Below are 21,321 nucleotides of genomic sequence, written 5' to 3'. Positions count from 1 at the left end.
GAGCACAGAACGTGGCAAACAGCAGGTGCTCAATTAATGTCTGCCAAATAGAATTAACTGCTTACCTTGCCCTCTTCCTCGACTGCCCCCCATTTTTTCCTAGTCCATCCTCCCCCACCTCCATCCACCATGCCCACTTAACGTACGAGATATATTTTTCTGATTTGTTAAATTTCTTCTCGAGGTACTTGGCTGACGTCTTGCTGGGGATCTTCACCATGGAGAGCTCTTTGTTGTAGCGGGTCAGGTTGCAGGGTGTCCTGCAGAGACAGTAATTACTGTCCTTTTCCGCCAGCAGACCTGGAGGGGAGAGGGAGGCAGGGCTTAGTCAGGTGGACCTCCTGGCCCAGAGGAGCCAGGTTCCCGCAGCAGAGGAGTGAGCTGGGAGGAGGTGCCATCCGGGTAAATGAGGGGTGGGGGGCTGTGGAGAGAAGGAGGGCCGGGCTTTTACTACAGGTTGATGAGGGTGCGAGCTCTCATAGAACGTGCCCACTCTTTCTCTGTTACTCTTGGTCCTGTTTTCCTTCTGCTTCCTTTACTGTTATGTCACCCTTTGTAAATCTTTGAAAAGGCACCACTTTTGGAGAATGGGCTCCAAGGGAGTCCCGGACCCCTCACCTTCCCAGGGCCTTCTTCTCTGCTCCTAGTCTCAGTTCTCATCTACAAAGGGGGCTGTTCTCCAAAGGCAAGTGTGGGAGACCATTTTCTCTGAAACTCTGGGCTCCGTGGTTCTCCCTCCGGGGCTCCCATATAGCCAATGCCCACCTGCTCTGCTCGCTGGCTTAGGACGCGGAACTGAGTCTTCGCATCCATTGGAAGTCACTCCTTCTCCTTCCCGCCAGCCCTCCTGGAGGCGTCTGGACCTGTGAGTCCAGAGCTGCTGCACTTAGATCCAGCAAGGGCAGCTGCTGAACGAACTTGAGTCCGGATGATTTAAATACTCTCTGCTTGTCTTGGTTATAAATCATTTCCCGGGGCCGGAAGAGGTGGGCACGTGGAGTGGGTCTAGCTTAGGGGTTGCAGCTTGTTTGTGTGATCTCCCTCACTTGGAAGTTTTCCAGGGTGGGGGGGTGTGGACCAGTAAACACCCAGCAGAAGGAGGGGGAGTAGGGGGGCGCGCCTGGCTCAGCGGAGCATGCAGAGACAGGACAGCCTTGGAATAACCGCCAGAGTGTGCGCGGGGAGATATCGCTGATCTCCTTTGGTGCCCACCCGGACGCTCACTGTCCATCCTCTCCTCATCTCTGCCCGCTCCTCTGCATTCCGCAGTGCTCTCTGCTCCCCCGAAACCCAAAACCCACTCCTTCCCTACCCCCACCTCTCTACCTCCTTTCTTTCCCTAGTCTGGTTTCCAGCCCTCATCCACTTGCATCAATTCCCTCCCCCACTCCTCTTCTCCTTCCTCCTCTCCATCTCCCTCTCCCGTCCCTGCAGGGATGCCACCCTTTCCAGCCTCTTTCCCCTCACCCTTCCCCACTCCCCTTCCCCCCATCTCTCTGCTGCACCCGGAAGTTCTCCCAGGTCTTGATCGCAGCCCCTCCCCCATCATTCCATCTGGCCCCTGGTACTGACCTAGGGCAGGCTCTGCACACTCCTTGTGTTGCTCAGGGGTACAGAAAGGGGCATCCCCTGCAAAGAAGAAAGACAGGGAGAGGTACTCAGGCAGCAACCCCTCCCCTCCTCGGGCTGGAGGAAGGGATTGCATCCGGGTACCTTGGTACCTAGGAGGGGCAGCAGTTCACCGGTGGATGGTCAGAAGGCAGCCATTGATCAGGGCTGCCTGGGGGCAGTGGGGGAGCAGAAGACTGGGTTCTGATCTGCTCTGTGATAACAAGACCGGTCTAGCTAACTTCTCCCAGATTGCACAATCTGGCTTACATATGTGATAGGAAAGCGTTGACAGTTAAAGTGGGGAAGCAGTGGTAAGCACCTACTAAGTCCTGGGCATGCATTGTCCCCTTTAACCCACACGGGTACCTTCGGAAATAGGAAATACTGTATCTGTTTCACCCAGGAGAGAATTGAGGCTTAAGAATCCTGTTTTCCCAGGACATCAGAGCTAGTGGTGATGGAGGTGGGCTTTGAACCCAGGTCTGTCTGATTCCGAGGCTAGGGCTCTTTCCACCACACCACACTGATGTAGGGGAGTGAGGGCTGCTTTGTTAGTCTCCTCTTTGCTGTGCCCTTAATTCCACATTATAATTGAGATGCCAGTAACAGTGTCATGGGCGGGGGGTGGGTGGGGGGGGAGGGAAATGATTAAAATCTCTCCTGCTTGCTTTGGGCTCAGGTTCCATGGGGAAACTTCACTGGCTGGTGATCCAGTCTGAGCATCAGGCAGGTAGCATTTACCAGTGCTCAATTCTCTCTGGTCTCTGTAGAAATCCAGAAGCTTTTTTTTTTTTTTTCTTTTACCAAGTGCTAAAGTTAAAGCCCACCACGATATCTTTTCCTTACCTTCTCCCTAAACACCTTTGTTTTTCAAGAGCTGAAGAACTGATATGCTTCCTCCTTTCTAATAATAAAAATTTAACTGATATGTTTCCCTTTTTGCTCTGTCTTCTAGGAAGCTCAGAGGCAATTTTAAAGGTCGATAATTCTAAATTTAGATTGCTAGAGAAATTATTGATCATAATGCACTAATTTAGAATTGAGCTCTAAGGATGTTCATTTCAGCATTGGTTATAACAGAAAACAATTGGTAATGAACAAAATGTCTGATATCAGGATTGAGCTAAATAAACAAATGAAGTATGATATAACCATGAAATTGTAGCCATGAAATATAACAGCAAAGTTCCCAGCACATAGTAGGTCTTCAGTCAACAGTACTCTCGATTCCCTCTCCCCATGTGTTAACACAATCACCACTGACGTTTGCAATTGACAAAGCTTTCTTTTTGGCCGCACTGCGGAGCTTGCGAGCTTGCGGGATCTTAGTTCCCTGACCAGGGATCGAACCCGAACCCCCTGCAGTGGAAGCACGGAGCTCTAACCACTGGACCACCAGGGAATTCCCAACAAAGCATTTTTATATCTTAGCCTAATTTTATCCTCCTAACCACGAATGATTGTGTTTTAAAGATAATGGAGGTAAGAACAGAGAGGTTTAGTAACTTGTACCAGGTCACACAGCAGTAAAGTGGAGGAACCTGAGTTAGAAGCCAAGGCCACTGACTCCAGCCTCAGTCATCCTTCCTTCCATGCTGCAGTACCAAACTCTTCCTGCCCCAATCAGCCCCCCTCCCCGCACTCCACTTCTGCCTCTGACAAGCCAACTGCCTCTAATGATGGCTACATGCATTGTTAGTCTGACAACAGAAATGTCAGTACACACGCATTCATTTGCTGGCTGATGGACTCTTGCCTAGCTTGAAAGAATGCTAGACATTTGGATGCAAGAAGGGAAACATCTGGAGGAAAGCAATAACCATCTGGATGTTTGAACGTGTACCACACCAGGATGCAAGAATTGTAAGCATCCAGATATCTGGACACTGAACTCTAAGAGGGAAGAACAGCAAACAATTAGCAAACACATTGAACATTGGGAGGAACGTTCTCCAAACACCTGACCACTTCTGGACACCAGGATGCCGCCTTGGTTGCCAGACTGGATGTTTCCATCCGCCCTCTAAGAGTTTGGGCATCAAATAACAGTCTTCGCAGAACAGCATCCCTTTGCATCCTCGTGGAGTGGGTGAAGAGTTTCCCATCAGGGTGAGAAATGCAAAGAAGGTCGCAGGTAGTCCTGGGCCCCTGCAGCTGCCCTCGCCTGGCACTGACCTGGCATGTGGACCATGCGACAGTTGCAGTTCTCCACGATGTAGCGGGTCTCACAGTCAATCCGACAGGCAGTGATGCTGTAAACAGGAAAGAAGTCGAGTCCCATCTCCGAGGACCGGCACTCGCCCCACGGCGGGGGCAGGTATGTGAGCTACAAGACAGGAAGGAGAGGGCAGCAGTCAGGCCCAGAGCTTCAGCCGCGACAGGCCCAGGGGCTCATTCATTCACTTACGCAGTTAACAAACCATTATTGAGCATCTACTACATGACAACCTCAATTCCATTGACCTCCCAAGCCTTCTATGTCTGGCTCCAATACCAGTTTTCCTATCTTATTTTTTGTATAACCTTCTTATAAATGCTGATCTTCTCAAAGTCTTTTACACGGGCCACATCTTCCCACTTCCACAATTTGTCATCTCCCATCTCTCAGCAGCAGAGAAGTGAGATAAAAATTTGGGGGCTCTGCCTCTGGGGGGCCCTCCTTTCTAGGATTTTTCTTCCCATATTTTTTTTAGCTTTTCTGGCAACCCTGAACTCTAGCTTGAGACTTTTAAACTCAATGACTGCTGCTTTCTGCTTGAACTCTATCTACAATATTCCCTTAGAACTCGACGTGCCCTCAAAGGAGAGATCAGGTAAATAAATGTGTATTTCATCCAGTGTGATTCCCTTCCTTCAAGGGCTGTATACCCTCCAGTTTCTGCCTGTTTTTAGTCTCTCTCCAATGCCATCAAATAGTACTTTTGAAATATTTTGTCCAGAGGTTATAATTGTTATTTCCAGAAGGATTAGTCTGATATAAGCTGCTCCACCATTACTGAGAACCAAAAGTCTCTCTATATATTTTATTTAAGACTCATAATATTCCTTTAAGGGAGCTGTTCCTATTCTCATTTTATTCATGACGAAACTGAGTATCTGAAAGGTCAGTAGTCTGTCCAAGATCACACACAGAGCCAGTGGCCGAGTCAGCATATGGACCTAGGAATTTCTGACTCCAATCTTGCCCTTGTATACTACATTGTCTCTATAGGAAATTGATGAAAGGAGGGAGAAACACTCCAGAGAGGACCTTTCAGAGCTTTTCTCTTCTGTTTTTTTTTCTAACAAACAGCTCCTTTCTTCTTCCTTTCCCATGAAGGTTTGCATTACTCTCTCATCTTTCTTTGGAGCTCATGAGCTGACCAGGCTTTTGCACAGATTTCCTGCATGACTTTGGATAAGTCGCCGCTCTCCTCTGGACCTTAGTTTCCCCATCCGTAAAGAGGGAGTATCTGGGGGTAGGTTTGATAGTCTATGATTAGAATGGATTCAGTCCCCTACATTGCTCAATATTGGATCTATAAGCCCACAAACTAGATTTGGGAAGAATTCATCGTGACTTTTGGCAAGGCAGGGGGTCTAAAATGATGTAAAATCCTTTTGGGAGACTGTCATTTCTCTTTCTTCTTCTAAAACAATTTCCCACGGTGGGTGGACCAAGAATGCAGCTGGTGAAGCTCGGGGGATGCGTTACTGTTTGTTCAGGGTCAATCACTTCCCTTGTTTTATACAGAGGTCGTGATCCAGATACCATGGCTACCCTGCTGTGGCTGGTTTACCATTTGTCCCATCAGATTTTCTGAAGCCTCATGCACCACAGCAGCTGGAAAATCGCAGTGTGTACGGCATCAACTCTTGCTTACCAACGAGTGTCTGAAAGCGGGTTGGAGTATTTGTTTATCCTGGGTAAGCGAAGCCTCAGGGGGACCCTGAAGCACTGTCTTCAATTATCTGAAGGGCTGTCTCAGGGAAGAAGAATTAGATTTGTTTCCTGGCATCCCAAGGGAAAGATAGACACAAGAACAGTTGTCCTAAGGGAAGTGGGGACGATGATCACATTTATTGATGTCGCAGGCACTGTGGTAGGCACAGCACATGCATTCTCTTATTTAATCCTAAAGAAGGATAAATTCTGTCTCAACTTTCTAACCTGCTACTATGATTCAATGATAACATCCCTATCTTGAGGGTGAGGTCCCCATCATGAGGGGACCATACAACTACCTGGCTGGGATGGGAAGAGAGAGATTCAAGTACTGCATGTGCAGTTGGAGATTCTAAAATCTCTTAAAGCCCTTATATCCAATCATAGACCCTACATCTATAATTTGTAATTTGAGAACTAGAGACAGTGGAACAAGTCAGACAGAACCTTGAACCTCACTCTTTCATGGGCTAGTTGTGCGACTCTGAGTAAGTGACAAAGCCCCCCATTTCCCAGCCCCCGCGTTTAGCCTCCACATCGGATTAAATAAGTGCCCAGCAGCTAGTAGGTACCCACCAAGACTTAGTTCCTATCCCTTTCCCCTAACAAACATCTTCATGTTTTTCTACCCTTTCATTCATTCAACACATAGTCCAGCTCCACCTCTGCTCTCCTTACAGTCTGGTTTTACAGACTAGCGAAACTCCATCCTTTTTGGCTCAAGTTATTTTGCACTGGGTTTACTATAAGAACTCTGCCAATGCAGATGTCCAAGTCAAGAGGACATCAGGCCCCTGATCTAGGGGTCTGGAGCTGGGAGACAGATCTGGGCTGGAGATGTAAATGTGTGTGTTTGTGTGTGGCTTTAGTGGATCTTGAAGCTCTGGGGTGGACGAGCCAGCCCAGGGAGAGAGGAGAGACACCAGGATTGAGTCTTAAAGTGTTTCTGCATTTACTTCACAACTCACCTGTCCTTAGCCTTTTTTTTTTCTCACTGTGCCATGGAACTGGTGGCTTTGCACAATTGCTTACATTTATGAGCTGAGCAAAGAACTCAGAACTTTTGTGATGGCATAGCCCGGTGCTTGCTTGTCATCGCTCCACTGTCTTGAGGCTTCTCTCCACAGTAGTTTTCGTTTTCTAGAGAGAAGTTTGTGTTTGCACCCTCCCTGCCTAGGGATGCCCTATGCTGTTCCTCAGCCACTGGCTTTCCCAGCCTCTCCCAGCCCATAGATCCCGAGGTGTGCCAGCAGGTGGCGCTGCAGTTAGCCTAGCTGCTCAAGGCGGGTCTCTGCAGTCAGAGATGCTGGGAGGGAGACTGTCTCATAGGACCTTGCCAAGCTCCCTTGGCCTTTTCCTTGTGTCTGCAGCCCACAGAAGCCTTGGCTGGGCTGCTCCTAAGGGAGAGATGCTGTGACGATGATGAGACCGCATAGGAATATGTTCATTCTGCTCCTGGAAAGGGTAGAAAAGACCAGAGGAGAGACAAAGGAGGAGGGAGACAAGGAGAGATGCCCACTGAGCTCACCTGGTACCCACCTGGCTCTTTTGTCATGTCAGCCGCTTGGGCTTTTGATTCAGGGGCTGGACACGTTGCTCACCTGGACCAGATCCCTTTAGGCTCTGGGATTCCCCTGCAGGTTCCTTCCCAGGGCGGGGTCGGGGTCTTCGTTCTGGCCTGCTTGGTTTCCTTCTCTTCCTCGCTAGCCCACCTGGCCGAGATTCTCTGTCTGGTCCTCTGTCTGCCGGGAGCACCCATGTTAGGAGCACGTGCTCTGTGGTCAGACCCAGCTGGGTTGGAATCCTGGCTCTGCCACTTGCTTAGTGGGGGACCTCCTCTTTCCGCATGAGAAGCACCCTGAGATATTAACTACTTCAGAGGGTTACTGTGAGTTTTGAACATAAGGTACGTGTAACCCAGCTGTGGCCCTTGGCTGACGTCTTCCGGTCTCTGTTCTGTGTCATATGGATAGGATGTGAAACTCAGCCCCTTGTTCATTTCCACAGAAAGCCCACTCACCCAGGGCATTAGAATATAAGGAAGATGTCAGAGTCGGAGGAGGGTCTACATCAGAGCAAAGCTCCTTCACCTTGCCTAAGCCCAGCCCCTCTCCATCTTTCTCCTTTCCTTCCTTCTCTCCCTCCTCCTTTCTCTCTCCTTATGTGCTTTGCCACCCTTTCCAGGAGCAGAATCCACTTACTCTTAAGTAGTTGCATCATCCTCTGTCATCTTGGTAACATGGCAACAACCTTTCCCGTGGCGTTTCGAGGAAAGGCACTTCCCTCCCTAGGAGGAATTCTAAAGCCAAATGTTACCATGTTTTTTTTTTTTTGTTTTTTTTTTTCTGCCTCGTTCTGTAACAAGACGAAACATCTCCAAGAGTGGCTGGTGAATAATAGATGCTGAATGAACCAGAGACGTCGTTGGCCTCTTTTCTCCCCACTAGGGTGCTGTCTCACCGTGTACAGTGACCGGGCAACAGAGCTGGTCGTGCTTTGCATCCGTAACACAGATACTCACTCTGATGACCGGAAACACAGAAGCACGCCCCGATGACCCGTGGTGCACACTTATTTTCTGTTACTCCTGGAGTCTTCTCTCTGGGATATCTGTGTGTGATTGACCGGGAAGCTAGTATGCAGCAGATTTGACCACTTCTTCGTGATTGTGCCCGAAATGGAGCAGAGTGGGTAGCATTGTGAGAGGAGCATTGCTGGGGCTTCCAGGGAGAAGTGCTGAGTGCGAACACCCAGTGAGGTTCCAGTGACTTATGTGGTTCCTTGGGCAGGAATTGTAACCTCTGAGCCTTGCTTAGCTGCTCCATAAAGCAAGGGGTCTGGACCAGAGAGCTGCTAAATGCCTCCAGAATCTTCAAAGTTTTGAGTCTATGTGTCTCACTTAATACAAACCGGGATAAAGGGTGGGCAGCGGGGTGGGCTGCTCTCCGATGATCGATGGGGTCTGAATATTTGGCTCACAACGTGTTTTCTTCCCTCCGGGTGTTTGGTGACACTGATCAAGATGAGGCCAGAGGGGTCCTGGATCAGAGTCAGTGGGAAGCCTTCACTCTGGGAAAAACTGCCTTGAGAGTGAAGGAAAAAAATCCCCTTTGTGAGCTGTTTTCCAGAGAAGAGAGTCAGCAGGGGTGTTCAGCTCGCTCAGTGAGGCTCCCATGGATGAAGAAGTGCTCAGCCAGAGGGAGCTGGCCTCGGGGTGCAGGGAACAGGAGTCGGGGTACAGTCTGGGCTGTTACCAAAGGCTCAGTGGGGCTTTTGTAAGCCCAGCCAGCCCAGTGGTCCAGCCTAATTGAACAAGCACTTCATTAACTCCTACGATGTGCCAGGCGCCGGGCTGGGCACTGGGGCTAGAGAGGTGAGTAAAATGGGGGTACCTGCTGTCCAGGGGCTCCTGTTTGCCACAGACCCCTCCTGCCACCACCTTAAGGTGTATCCCCAGATTCCCAGGGCCTGTTCTCTTCTTCCGCCCCAGCCTGCACAGCTGGGGGCAAGTGGGAAGAACATGGTGCCACCACAGACAGGCTGTGTGGCCTTGGCTAAGTTACGTAACTACTCTGGGTCTCAGCTTCCTTATCTGCAAAACAGAGCTAATTATCTGTAACTCCCAGGGCCTTCCTGAGGGTTAAATGAGACAATAGGTGGGAAGAGCCTCACGTGTTTCCATGTGTTTGTTGAGTCCTAGGTTTGGGAAGTGCTTGTGAAAGTCCTTCATTAAAGGTATCAGTCGGTGACCGGTTCCACATGCCTTTCCTAATTGGCATCCCCCTCTTCAGCTACACTCATATCTCTTCCTGTTCACTGGATCTCAGGCCTCTAGTACAGGGGCTGGCATATAGTGGGTGCTTGATACTTATTGAATGAATGAATGAATGAATGAGTGAATGAATGAATGAATTGCACCACCCTGCTTTCTCCCAGCCCCAGTACAGAGGATGAGGGCAGGGGGCTGCCCTCTCCCAGTCCAGCAGGAGCAGAGGGTCCTCCATGTTGGTCTCCACTGGCTCTGCACTGAGGTGGGCTCAGCACCAAATCACATCTGAGTCCTGGATTAGCTGATGGCAGGTTTTCCTGTGTGATCTTGAGCATGTCACTCAGCCTCTCTGTGCTTCTCTGTTCCATCTGTAAGGGGCAGGGCCCTAAAGGTACGGTGCTCCGAGAGGCCCCAGGTTCTAGGATCGGTGGCCTCGTGAGGTCTCCCTGCTCTTGGCCATGCCCTGTGATTCCCCACCCCCCTCATTTTCCCACCTTCTACTACAAGTACAAACTTCCCCCTGGCCCACCCAGATGGAGGGGAAATCAGAGCCTGCTTGCTTTCTGAGCCGTAATTTTTGGTTTGATGTTTTTATTGCAGCCCCCGGAGTGATTTCAGTGTGTTCACAAATGATTATATTGTGCTCCTTCTAAACAATACTAAAATCAAATCCACCAATCAGTCGGTAACAGAGGCAGCAATGGGGTCTCAGGGGAAGCATGTCCTTGCAGGCAGCACAGAAGCAGTGAGGCACCCGCCCCCCTCCCGCCCCATCCCCGTGGTTTTCGTGAGTGTTCAGTCCCCAAGGTCAAAGCAGGAGAGACGGCACCAGGAAGAAGCAAAAGTCATCGCAAAGAGAATGAGCAATGGTAACCCCTCCCGGCTGGAGACCCTGTGGGAGGTGCTTGTAAGGACAGCGTCTCTTTCAACCCACACAATGACCCTGTGTGAGTAAGAACTACTTGCCCTAAAGACTCACTGTAGACTAATTGATGGTACAGACACCGCTGATATTTGCTGAGCCCTTACTCAGCACCTTACTTGGACTGACGCCTCAAATCCTTACCATAGCCTTGTGGGGTTGGTACTTTTATGATCTCCATTGTATATCCTGGGAGACTGAAGCGTTAAAGAGACTGTGGTCACGGACACTAGGAGGCAGAGCTGGAACGAGAAGCCAGCAATCTACACGTTTATCAACTTGCCGTGCCTTGCCTTGCCTTTTACCGCAGTGGGTGGGGTCCACAGGAAGCAGAGGCAATTCCTGGGTGGGTGGATGGAGGCTGCAGCAGAGATGTGGGGATGGGAACATGGGTTCTTCAGAACCCAACATGGGAAATGTTGCACGGAGTCATTGAACACTTTAGCCCTCACAACAACTTTGCCAGTTAAATATTATCATCCCCATTTTACAGACGAGCAAACTTCAGTAACTTGCCCAACACCACACAGCTAAGAAGTGGCAGAGGCAGGAGCCAAACCCAGGTCCGTCTGACTGCAAGGCTCCTGACTTGGGGTCAGGGGACAGCCTCATCTTGGCTGTGCTGTTACCCTGCTGTCCTCTCTGGGGGACATAGCTTTTTCATCTGCAGCATCTGGGTTCAGAATAGATAACCTCCAGGTGTAGTAGAGTATAGGGGGTGGTCTATAAGGGAAACCAGATGACTGCACCCCTCCCCGCATCCTGCACAAATGGCAGCCATCACCAATGGATCACAGATGTGGTGTTAGAACTTATCTAAACACTGCCGTTTGACTGAAATCAGAACCGAGAGGAGATGTTGTATTTAGGAAAGCTTCATCTGCAGGAACCATCAAACTATACATTGTTAACTATTCACATAGACTAGATAAGACTTATTATGTACTATATAAAATACAGAACGTGACTTCCCTGCAAGAACGGGAACCACAACCTGCCCTCTTGCGTAGGAGCGTCCCCCAAACGCCATTTGGACCATTTGGACCACAGGAGGATTCACCCAATCAGAATTCAGCAACACCCTGGTCCTGCCCTGGGGTCACACACAAAACTGCTGGTTGTGCTGGCTGGAAACTAAATAGTAGTAGCTGATGCAGCACTTCAGCAAGCAACAAAAATCAGTTTAGAAAGTGAATTACCCATGGTTTGTGACTAATAATAGAATAATGAGGTTATATCCACTGTAAAAATGTCTGCGAGTGGGAGAGAACGGGACAAGAGCAAAAAGTGAATTGTTTATTCAAAAAAGCAAGAGGATCTTTTTCAAAGACTATAACTTGCCTCATTCTAATGTGACTTTCACCTTGGGCTTTGCTGGCTCTAGATATGCCTCTGGAGCTCTACAAGAATCCTTCCAGCTTTGGTGTCATGGGGCAGACAGCCCCTGCACTTTTATTTTCATAAAAATATTATTTTTTTCATTATTATTTTCATCCATCCATCCACCCACCCACCCTCCATTCATCCCTCCATCCATCTATTCATTCATCCATCCACCCACGTTCCATTCATCCATCCATCCATTCACCCTCACTCCATCCATTCATCCATCTATCCATCCCTTCAACCACCCTCCATTCATCCATCCATCCATCCATCCATCCACCCACCCTCCATCCATCCATCCACCCCCGCATCCGTCCAGCCATCCACCCACCCCCCCATCCATCCATCCATCCATCCACCCACCTTCCATTCATCCATCCATCCATTCACCCACACCCCCATCCATCCATCCATCCACCCACCCTCCCACTCATCCACCTTCCAAGTGTGCAATAAATGTTTGTTTAGCACCTAATCTGTTCTAGGAACACTCCTAGGATTTGAGGCTACAAAGATGAATAAGGCCTGGTTCCTACGACCTGGGGGCCTACAGTCTAGAAAGAACAGACACGCACGTAACAAAGCAAGTGCTATAATGGGGTAACAATGTACGGGAGTTGTGGAGGCACTAAGGAGGGCACGGCCAGACCAACTTGGAGTGGGGGGGGATCAGAAAATTCTTTATGGAGGCGGTGGTCACCTTTGAGCCGAGTCTAGAAAGACTGTGTTGTTCATTAGACAGATCTGGAGTGGCAAGAGTGCCCTGGGTCCAGGGAACTGCCCAGGCAAAGGCCCAGAGATAAAGAGAGGCCTGGCCTGGAAGGGGAGCCTCAGGTAGGGCAACAAGGGGGCATGTGGGTGAGTGTCGGCCTGGTGTGCCTTGCTCCGTGCCCTGGGAACAGCCCCAGGTGACTGAAAAATTCTCCATCGTTGTTACAGTGACTCCTGCACCTTCAGTGAATATACATCCCTGGTAGGTACCAGCCCCTGCAAAATTCATGCCCTGCCTCCACTCCCCAGTGCAAGGGCTGCCTTGGCAGAAGAGCGTTTTTTAAGTGTGTCTGTGCATGCTGACACACCATTATCGTCGCATCTTCGTTGGGACACAATTTCTTGGGCAAGTGCTGTCGGCGCCGGCAGTGTGTTCTCAGCAAATTGCCTTAGTGTGTGATTTGTTGGTTGAAGCTGGGGGAGGGCAAGTGTCGCAGGGACGCAGGCGCAGAGGTGGCCTCACCCAGAGGAGGGAGCTCAGAGGCATATGAGCCAGGCCATGTACTCCCAGGCTGACCTGAACTAGGTACTTCCCCACTCAGAGCCTAGGGTTTCCTTCACTCCTTCCAACCCTGGGCCAGCTGTTGACATAAGTACCCTTTGTCTTTTCCTGTCCTGGGCCCCCCTGCAGGTTCTGCCCTGGACTTCACTGCTGCTGGGGGCTCCTCATGACATAGTACTAGGGGTCCTGACTCCCCCAGCCCTTTTCTCTGACCCATACTCTCAGCTCTGTAAGCTGGAAAGGGGCCATTTGGGATCCAGACTGCATCTCTGCCCTGTATTTTCTTCCCTTCCTCTTCCTCTTCCTCCTTCTCCTCTTTCCCTTTTTTTTTTGGATTAACCCTGGGTGCATTTTCATCTTTCTAAGAAGATCCCTCAGTCCAGCTTCCACCTAGGAGAATCATCAACGGAAGGGTCCAGAGGAGGCCAGCAGGACTGGCCGCGGCTAGGCTGCAGCATCTCAGAGCTGCCGCATACATCTGGGTGCAGGGCGCACACTGCACAGCCGCAGGAGAGTCACACGGACGAAGGTGTGTGTGTCGCCTACAGAGAGAGCACCGGGTAGCCCCCAGCGGCCTGTCTCCCTCTCCTGCAGCCCTGCCTGGGGCTTCACTCCTCTCCTCCGCCAGCTATCAATCTCCGTCATCCCATTGTTTCCCCTTCAAATACATCACCTTTACATTGCAATGAAAACATTCCTGTTTGAATGGGCTAGGCATGGAGGGGGGGGGGTGCTGGGGAAGTACGTTTGCGGGGGCACAGACTGGCCTTTGTTCACAATCTCTATTGGGATAGGGGCCTTTTAGGACCGGCCTTTTTTCCATTGCATATTTGAAAGAGAAGCTGGGTCCAGGCTGAGTGGAGAGCACCTCAATGCATTTGCTACAGTTTTGGCTTTTAGCTCCATTCGGAATCCACTTTCCACATATCTGGGTGGGCATGGAGTTGGTAGGGGGGCTCTCGGGGTGGCTTTGCCCCGGCTAGGAGTGTGAGTGAGTGGGTGCTGGGTGTGTGTGTGGACTGAACACAAGCTCTGCCCTCTGCAGCCTCCTGGGGCCACCAGCCCATCCCTCTGTCCTCACCCCGCCTCGGCCCTCCACCCTAGAGCAGATCTGAGCTAGCTAGGAGGGTTTGCAGCTGACCCAGCACCACGCCGCAAGTCCTAGCCCTGACTAGGGAAGGACAGGATGCTCGTTGAGTGCCCACACTGACCACGTGTGTGGCTTCGGTTAATCCTCGAGGCGGGGCTGAGGGGCACTTTCACACCTTTACGCCCCACGCTCCATTCGAGGCCTCTGAAAGCCTGGCAAGTGTGTCAGAATGAGCCGCAGCTGCTTTTCCCTCTGGTACTCCACCGCTGCGGCCCTGGATGCCCGCGTTCGGGGACTGGATGAATTTCCTCCTGTGACCCTGCCTGATGAAGGCTCCGTGGCAGGGAGGCTCTGTGTGCACAGAGCAGTGGCCGTAAAATTCATCTTTTATTACCCCCTTCCTGGAGCTTTCCGGTGTGGGGGTGGTAGATGTCTACAGGCATAAAACGTGTGGATCCTGGAAGGATGAGATCTGGAATCGAAAGTCTGTGCTCCTGAGTCACTGAACTCTCAGACTGGGGCTGAGTTCTCAGGGCTGATCTTTCTGGCTCAGCTCTGCACCAGCAGGACCCGCACTAAATTGAATCTTATGCAATTTTCCAAAGAGGGCTACCTGCTTTGTATTTAGGCTGTTTATAACACCACACTGTGTTCCATCATTCCCCAAATAATTAACATTTGTGGAGGGTTCATTATAATTGTGGAATCTCATCTATCACTACCTGTCAGTCCCTCAAACTGTGACTTCCTGGCCACCATCTCTAGAAATGCCACCATCGTCAGCATGCTGGGCCACATTTTTTACACAGTCAGAGTACTTTACAACCTTAAAAAAACCCTTTCTTTTCCACTGAATGATTCCAATTTTGTATGGCTGAGTTGGTGGTCCCAGTTATAATTACAGTCTATGGGGTACCTCCACAAAACACTTTGAAGGGGAACTGGGGACACGTTCCCCTTTCATAGACATCATCTTAAACGCTTGGTCCATTTGGAAGGACTACAATGGAGAGATCAATACACCACCAGCCTCGGGAGTTCAAAGTCATTTGTACGTGTTATGGGCTGGCTCCTGGCTGGGCCCTGAGAAAGACATTCACCTTCCCAGTGGTGGGGGGGGGCCCTGACAGAGTCAGTCTCCACACAGGACACCACGTGGGCTCCTGGAAAAGATGGCTCAGGGATTACAGAGGCTGGAAGGGGCAGGTGACGTACCACGTGATGTCGTGGAAAGAGAGTGGCCTTTGGAACGGGGCACTGGATTCTAATTCTCAGCTATTTCTTCATCTCCAAAAAGGGGTACCGGTACCACCCCACAAGTTTGCCTGGAGACTGAAGGAGATGGTCTAGGAGAGTGTTGGCACTGGAGCAGAGCAGGGACTTAGTCAATACTCAGGGCATCACTTCATGGTGAAAAGACTGGGCTCTGGACTCAGGGAGACACAGCTTTGGGTTCTAGCTCTGTCAGTTATTGGCTGAGTTTCCCCAACTGTAGGTTGGGAGTAACAGTACATATCTCATTGTGAGAATGTCTAGATATCGTTGGTTATGAAACACATATTTTTCCACATCCTAATGCCTCTGTAAGATCTTACCATCAGTGGTAGTGTTTTTCTTTCTTACTGGCACATAAAATAACACTGACCCTTATTACAGCTGTCCTTGTCTTAGATTTGATGAAATATTCTAAATGAGGTCATGCCTGAAAGGGTTCAGCATAGTGTCTCGCACAGAGCTGGAGCTCAATAAATGGCAGCTGTTGTTATGACTTCCTATGCAACCCTGGGCAAGTTTTAAAATATCTTTGAGCCTCAGTTTCCTCATCTGCACGATGGGAATAATTATCTCTACTTCCCAGGGTTTGAGGGAGTATTAAATGAGTTAGCATGGAGACGGAGGCACCCATCGCAGCATTTGGTGTATAAAAGGAGCTCCAGATGTATCCTTCCCCAGGACTGTACCCAGGGGAAACCTCCCCTTTGTGGAATTTTGGCACAGGTTGGGTGGGGAAGGGCCAGGTGCCTGAGCGCTGCAGCCCTGCTGGACAACGTCACCTGCTCACTGCTGCCCCTAGTGGTACCAAAGCTCAGGGCAGGGCTGCTTGAACCAGATGGGAAGGTTACGGAAGAAAACGGTGGCAGGCGACCCCGCTGGGCATGAAGACCTTGACTGAAGACCTGAAGCCCCACCTGGGACAGCGACTAAGATGTCAATAACCCACTAAGACCCCTGTGGGAGTCATCCTCCTACTGAATGTGGCTGCTGGGAAAATGGCCCAGATCACAGATCTAAACTAGAGCCACTCCTGGGTCCCCACCCACCTCCCAGCAGAATGCACCTCTGTGCTGCTTGTCTCAAGCAGTAAGAGAGGATAGCCTTTGGCTGGCAACAGGGAATGGCAGCATTCCTTCTCCTGTGTTCCAGAAGGACCACAGTCTGGATTGGGGTGGATCAGACCTAGTGACAAATCCTGACTCTGGATGACCATGGGTGCATGACACCCCCTCTACAGTGTCCTTATCTGCAAAGTTCATGTGTGTGTCGGTGTCCATAACTAGAGTCATAGAGTTGGTGCCCCAAACTGTTGTGCTGCCCACCCCACTTCTCTTCTCCCCAACTCAGGTGCTCTGGAAAAAGCATCGGCAGAAACCATAAGCAATATTGACTTCACTACAAAATGCTCTGATGTCTTCCCTGCTGCTCTGATAAAGTGGTCTTTGAAGTGAACCTTCCCTTGCAAGTATGGAACATCACAGATGAACAGGTGCAACCTGTCAGACCACGAAGAAGCCCTGGGCTCTCGCCTTTCAAAGAGGAACAAATATCCCCCGTTCAAGCTCTTTGTCGGGCTCCTTGAGGTTGTTCCATGGCCTCAGCCCTCCTGCTTGGTGGTGTGGACACTGGCGTATGCCGTCATGGTAGAGGGTGGGAGGGTAGGGGCAGGAAGGAAGCTGGACAGACACCCTTTGGCCCAGGCACTTTGCATAGGTGAAGTTTGAGGTCGGTACTATTGTTATCCCTCTTATACAGATGAGGAATCTGAGGCGGAGATGTGCAGAAGCTTGCCCAGGATCTCACTGCTGGTAAATGATGGAGTCCGGATTCAGATTTGGACAGTTTGACGCCGAAGCCTGGCATCACTGTCCTGTGGTCCCCACTCTAAGGAAGCCCTCGCTGTCTAATGCCAGGTGACGGCCACTGCCACTGGAGAGAAGCCATTCGTTATCAGAGACCCACTGAGAAATTCCTGCATGTCTTGGAATGCTCCACGGAAGGTCTGCTCTTTCCCTCTCAACGTGGCACAGCCGTATCATCGCCATTGTAAACAGGAGAAGACGGAGCTTCACAGAAGCAAAACGATTTGCCTGCGATCATCTAGAAATTCGGAGAAAGTGTTTGGACAAGAACCCAAGGCTTTCGACTCCCAGTCCTGCCCCACAGCGACTGAGACAGCTGCTTCCCACTCCCTCACCCTGCCCAGCCCTCTCTCCGGGTTACCGCCCGGCCACCAGGGAGAGGCAGGGGACCCCATACACCAAGTCGACCACTGCACTGTCTACAGCCCTGTGGATTCAAGTTTTGTCTTTTCCCAGGAGCTTTTTAAAAAATATAAGTAAAGGGGCTTATCTCTGGGGTCTTCCAGAGAAGCCCACAGGCAGGCACCTTACTTGGGGATCGTGTTGGGAGTAGAAAGAATTATGGGTTTGGAGTCAGACATTCTAAGCCTGAAACTCAACTTCACTACATGCTAGCTTAGTGACCTTGGGCAAACTATTGAATCTCTTTTGAGTATCAGTTATGTCTTGTGAAATAGGAATATTAGTCTCTGTCCTGGAGAGTTTTTATGACATAATATATGAACCGAATCCAGCGCATTGTTTATATGACACATAGCAGGTGCTCAAGATAGCCAAGATCTTGGCCTTTGTCATTGGCAAAAAGAGTCCAGAAAATGTTGTTTGCCTTAAGAACATCCGGTCTATAGAATTCACCCAGCCTTGAGTCAGGGCAGGGGTTATTTTAATGATTCAAGGACATCTGATTTTCACAAAGGGCTTAGCCAGGGTCCTTTAAATGGCAGCAACATGTGCACGTTGCCATGCCTGTTTACAATTCATTAGCCACTTGATGGTGACTTTAGTGGAGAGAGAGAAAGTGCACAGCCCGTGTTATGGAAAGCCAGTGCTAGGAACAATTACCTGCTAGAAATCAAATAGAACTGGAGAAAAAAAATAGGTCTGCAGCAGTAACCCAAAGAAAAGATTTCATTTATAAATATCCGTCTCACCCTCTTTCCCAGGAACCCATCCTTCAGTTGTTTAAATCAAGACATAAATGCAGAGTCAGGCACCCCCCCCAAACGTTTCCCCCTAACCTTTAAAAGCCCAGTGACAGGTGATTGGAACAAGCCCTCACAATGTAAGAGGCCACGGTTGTAACTGTTAATTCTTCTGGCTGTAATTTATCTTGCTATCCCTTTTGGTAGCTAAACAGTTCCGATCACGGGCTGCCCAATCGGCTTATAAGTCTTCTTGATGAATCACTCTCATTCTCCCCGTCCTTTCTCTGGGCTGCGGTAATTCTTGACAACTGCCTTAGAGCCTCTGTCTCCTGCGGGTGCGGAAGGGAAGAGCCATCTATTAGGAGGAACACATGGAGAACAGAAAGCTCTTGGCATTGGGAAGTTGGCAGGTGAAGAGCTGAGCCCTCATTTCAAGACAGAGAGGCCAGGGCACAGAATGCAGGACACAATCTATCTCAGTGACCTCCAGGGTATGAGGCAGCCCTGTCTGTTTGGGGTCTTTGGATCAGGGATGGCTGGGCAAATCCTGTCCACTGAGCTCCAGTGGGTGTCCAGAGCATCTTCGTTAAGAAAATGCCATGTGCTAGATAAACTGTGAAGCCACTGCACAGGTAAACTAGGGCAGCGTGGTGGAGACCAGTGTTGGGGTTCTCATCTTCCTCTTGGGTTGGTGGCTTTTCCCAGCCACCTGTGCCACCAGGTGGTGTGTATGACTAGTTCTCCTAGGCTGAGGTGGTTAAGAGTAGATGTGCTCTCTCCTTCCCCAGCTGATGGCAGAAGAGAGATGAGTCTGAAAGCCTAAAGGAGGACAGAGATGGGAGAAAGCTGGATCCCTGCATGACTGCATGGAGCAGAGCTCCACTGCCAATTGCATTGGACCACAACATGAGGGAGAAATATACTTTCATTGTGTCAAACCACTCAGATTTAAGGGTTGATTATTATAGCAGTTAGCCTCTCCTGTCTACTACGGCACTACTTTATTTAACAGAACACAATTGCTCAAACTGAAGGTTCATTATGAGCTAGCCCAGTGGTTTCTACTAACCGGACAGTGTATTGTAACTCACCTCTGCTAGCTGTTGTGTGGACACTCAGCTCACAACTTGAAGAACACTGGATACCAGATTCTTAATTTTTAGACCCAATAAATTGACCCCTCCTCCTTCTCCCTTCTCCTCCACTGGATGGGTGAGCAATTCTGATTCAATCTCCCCAAGTCCCTGCAAGTGTCCCCTCTTCTGGACAAGTTGAGACTGTCCTCAGCTCCCTCCTGGACCATTGCAATAGTCTCCTAATTGCCCCCCCTGCTTCTCATGCACCCCCTCCAATCTGACCCCCAGCTGATCTTCCTAAAATGCAGACTCAGTCATGTCACCACCTTCCCTGATAAAATCCAAGCTCCTTTTCTTCAGAAGACCTTCCATGATCTGCCTTCCCGTTTCTCCTCTCATCTTCCCCCAAACGATCAGGATCCCACAGCCTCTCTACCTTTGCTCTTCTCTCTCCCTGCCTGGATGGCTCTTCGTGCTTCTCAGCCTGCAACCAGCTACCTGGCTTTCAGGCTCAGTTTGTGTCCCTTGGCCAAGAAGCTTCCTCCACCCGTTCCTTCTTGCCTTTGGACCCTGGTGTCCAGGTTTGTGTTTTATGCTGGCACCACATTCTTTTTTTGTTTTGAAAGTGCTTAGAATTTAATAATTGAATAAAACATGATACACAATTGAATCACAAGATTGTTAAGGAAACTACATATTTAATGAATATAGGTAAGTGTGTGTTCATTTTTAAAGCTAGTATAACACAATGTTAAAATAAAAATATTTTACTTGGACTTCCCTGGTGGCGCAGTGGTTGGGAATCCACCTGCCAATGCAGGGGACACGGGTTCAAGCCCTGGTCCGGGAGGATCCCACATGCCGCGGAGCAACTAAGCCCACGAGCCACAACTACTGAGTCCGCATGCTGCAACTACTGAAGCCCGCATGCTGCAATTACTGAAGCCCGCACGCCTAGAGCCTGTGCTCTGCAACAAGAGAAGCCACCGCAATGAGAAGCCCGCACACCACAATGAAGAGTAGCCCCCGCTCGCCGCAACTAGCAAAAGCCCGCACACAGCAACAAAGACCCAACGCAGCCAAAAATAAATAAATAAATTAAAAAAAATTTTTTACTTTGGTTTTTGCTGAGGACCCAGAAAACAGATTCCATAATGAAGCATGAGACCATCATGTAGAAGTTGCCAAAGGAGGTTGTGCAAAACCATTTGTTTCCAACCCTCTCATTCACATCAAGAGGAGAAATAGAGGATTAGAAGAGTTAGCTAGAGTCTTTGGGGTGCTGGTGTATGTGGAGTACATCCACTCCCCTCCCCAAGGAAGGAGAATGAATGGGATTCTCCCTTGTCAACTGAAGAGAGTAGACGATGAGGAAACTATCAAGGGGCTTAATATTTGTCACCTGCAGTTGCTGTACATGGTGGGCAGATATTAGAATGAGTTTGAGAAATCTGAGGATGAGTAATTCCCTGACAAGTTTACCTGCTGAGGGAAGTAGGAGTGCTTTTACATGGGTATCTGCCTGTAACCTCAAGATTGTCCTGACCAGATATGGCCTCAAGGGGGAGATAGCCTGGTGGGCTTGCAGTCATCTTGCCCAGGATTGCCATCCAGAGGGACAAGGAGACCCCAACAGTGAGAGAAAGTTTATGTGGCAGTGGAACACTGAGAACCAGGGAGAAAAAGAAAGCAAGCGGGAGAGGCGAGGCTATTACCTGGGCAAGGGAATTTCAGGTAAGAACTCCCATTAGGCAGAGAGGTCATGCAGAGCGGTCTCCAAAGAACCCAAGAAAGTATTCCATGAGGGAAAGTTTTAAATATCTCCCTGATAAAGAGCACATTCCGTCTCTGAACAGTATCAGTCAGATAAAAGAGTGTCTCATTTCCTTTCTTCCTCCTCTCTCCCATTCCCCTGTAGGGATCAAACGCTGTGACTGACAAGGCTAAGAAGAAGGGGTAGAGACATCAGTCAGGGAAAGAGGGGAAA

At 49.8% G+C, this 21,321-nt stretch overlaps 1 protein-coding gene across 2 annotated transcripts in view; it reads right to left on the bottom strand.

The window, feature by feature from the left end:
* The window catches only part of ASIC2 (acid sensing ion channel subunit 2), a 1,030,973-nt gene that overhangs the window by 9,730 nt on the left and 999,922 nt on the right, over positions 1–21,321 (bottom strand). For both annotated transcript variants that reach the window (XM_068530350.1, XM_068530349.1), the window contains exons 4-6: positions 3,787–3,937; positions 1,573–1,629; positions 147–300 (exon numbers count right to left, since the gene is read on the bottom strand). In XM_068530350.1, the coding sequence (XP_068386451.1) occupies positions 147–300; positions 1,573–1,629; positions 3,787–3,937 (362 nt within the window). The remainder of the gene's footprint in view (positions 1–146; positions 301–1,572; positions 1,630–3,786; positions 3,938–21,321) is intronic.

The sequence above is a fragment of the Eschrichtius robustus genome, chromosome 20 (genome assembly GCF_028021215.1).
Source record: "Eschrichtius robustus isolate mEscRob2 chromosome 20, mEscRob2.pri, whole genome shotgun sequence".
Lineage (NCBI taxonomy): Eukaryota > Metazoa > Chordata > Mammalia > Artiodactyla > Eschrichtiidae > Eschrichtius > Eschrichtius robustus.
This window is presented reverse-complemented; position numbering and strand designations above follow the sequence as displayed.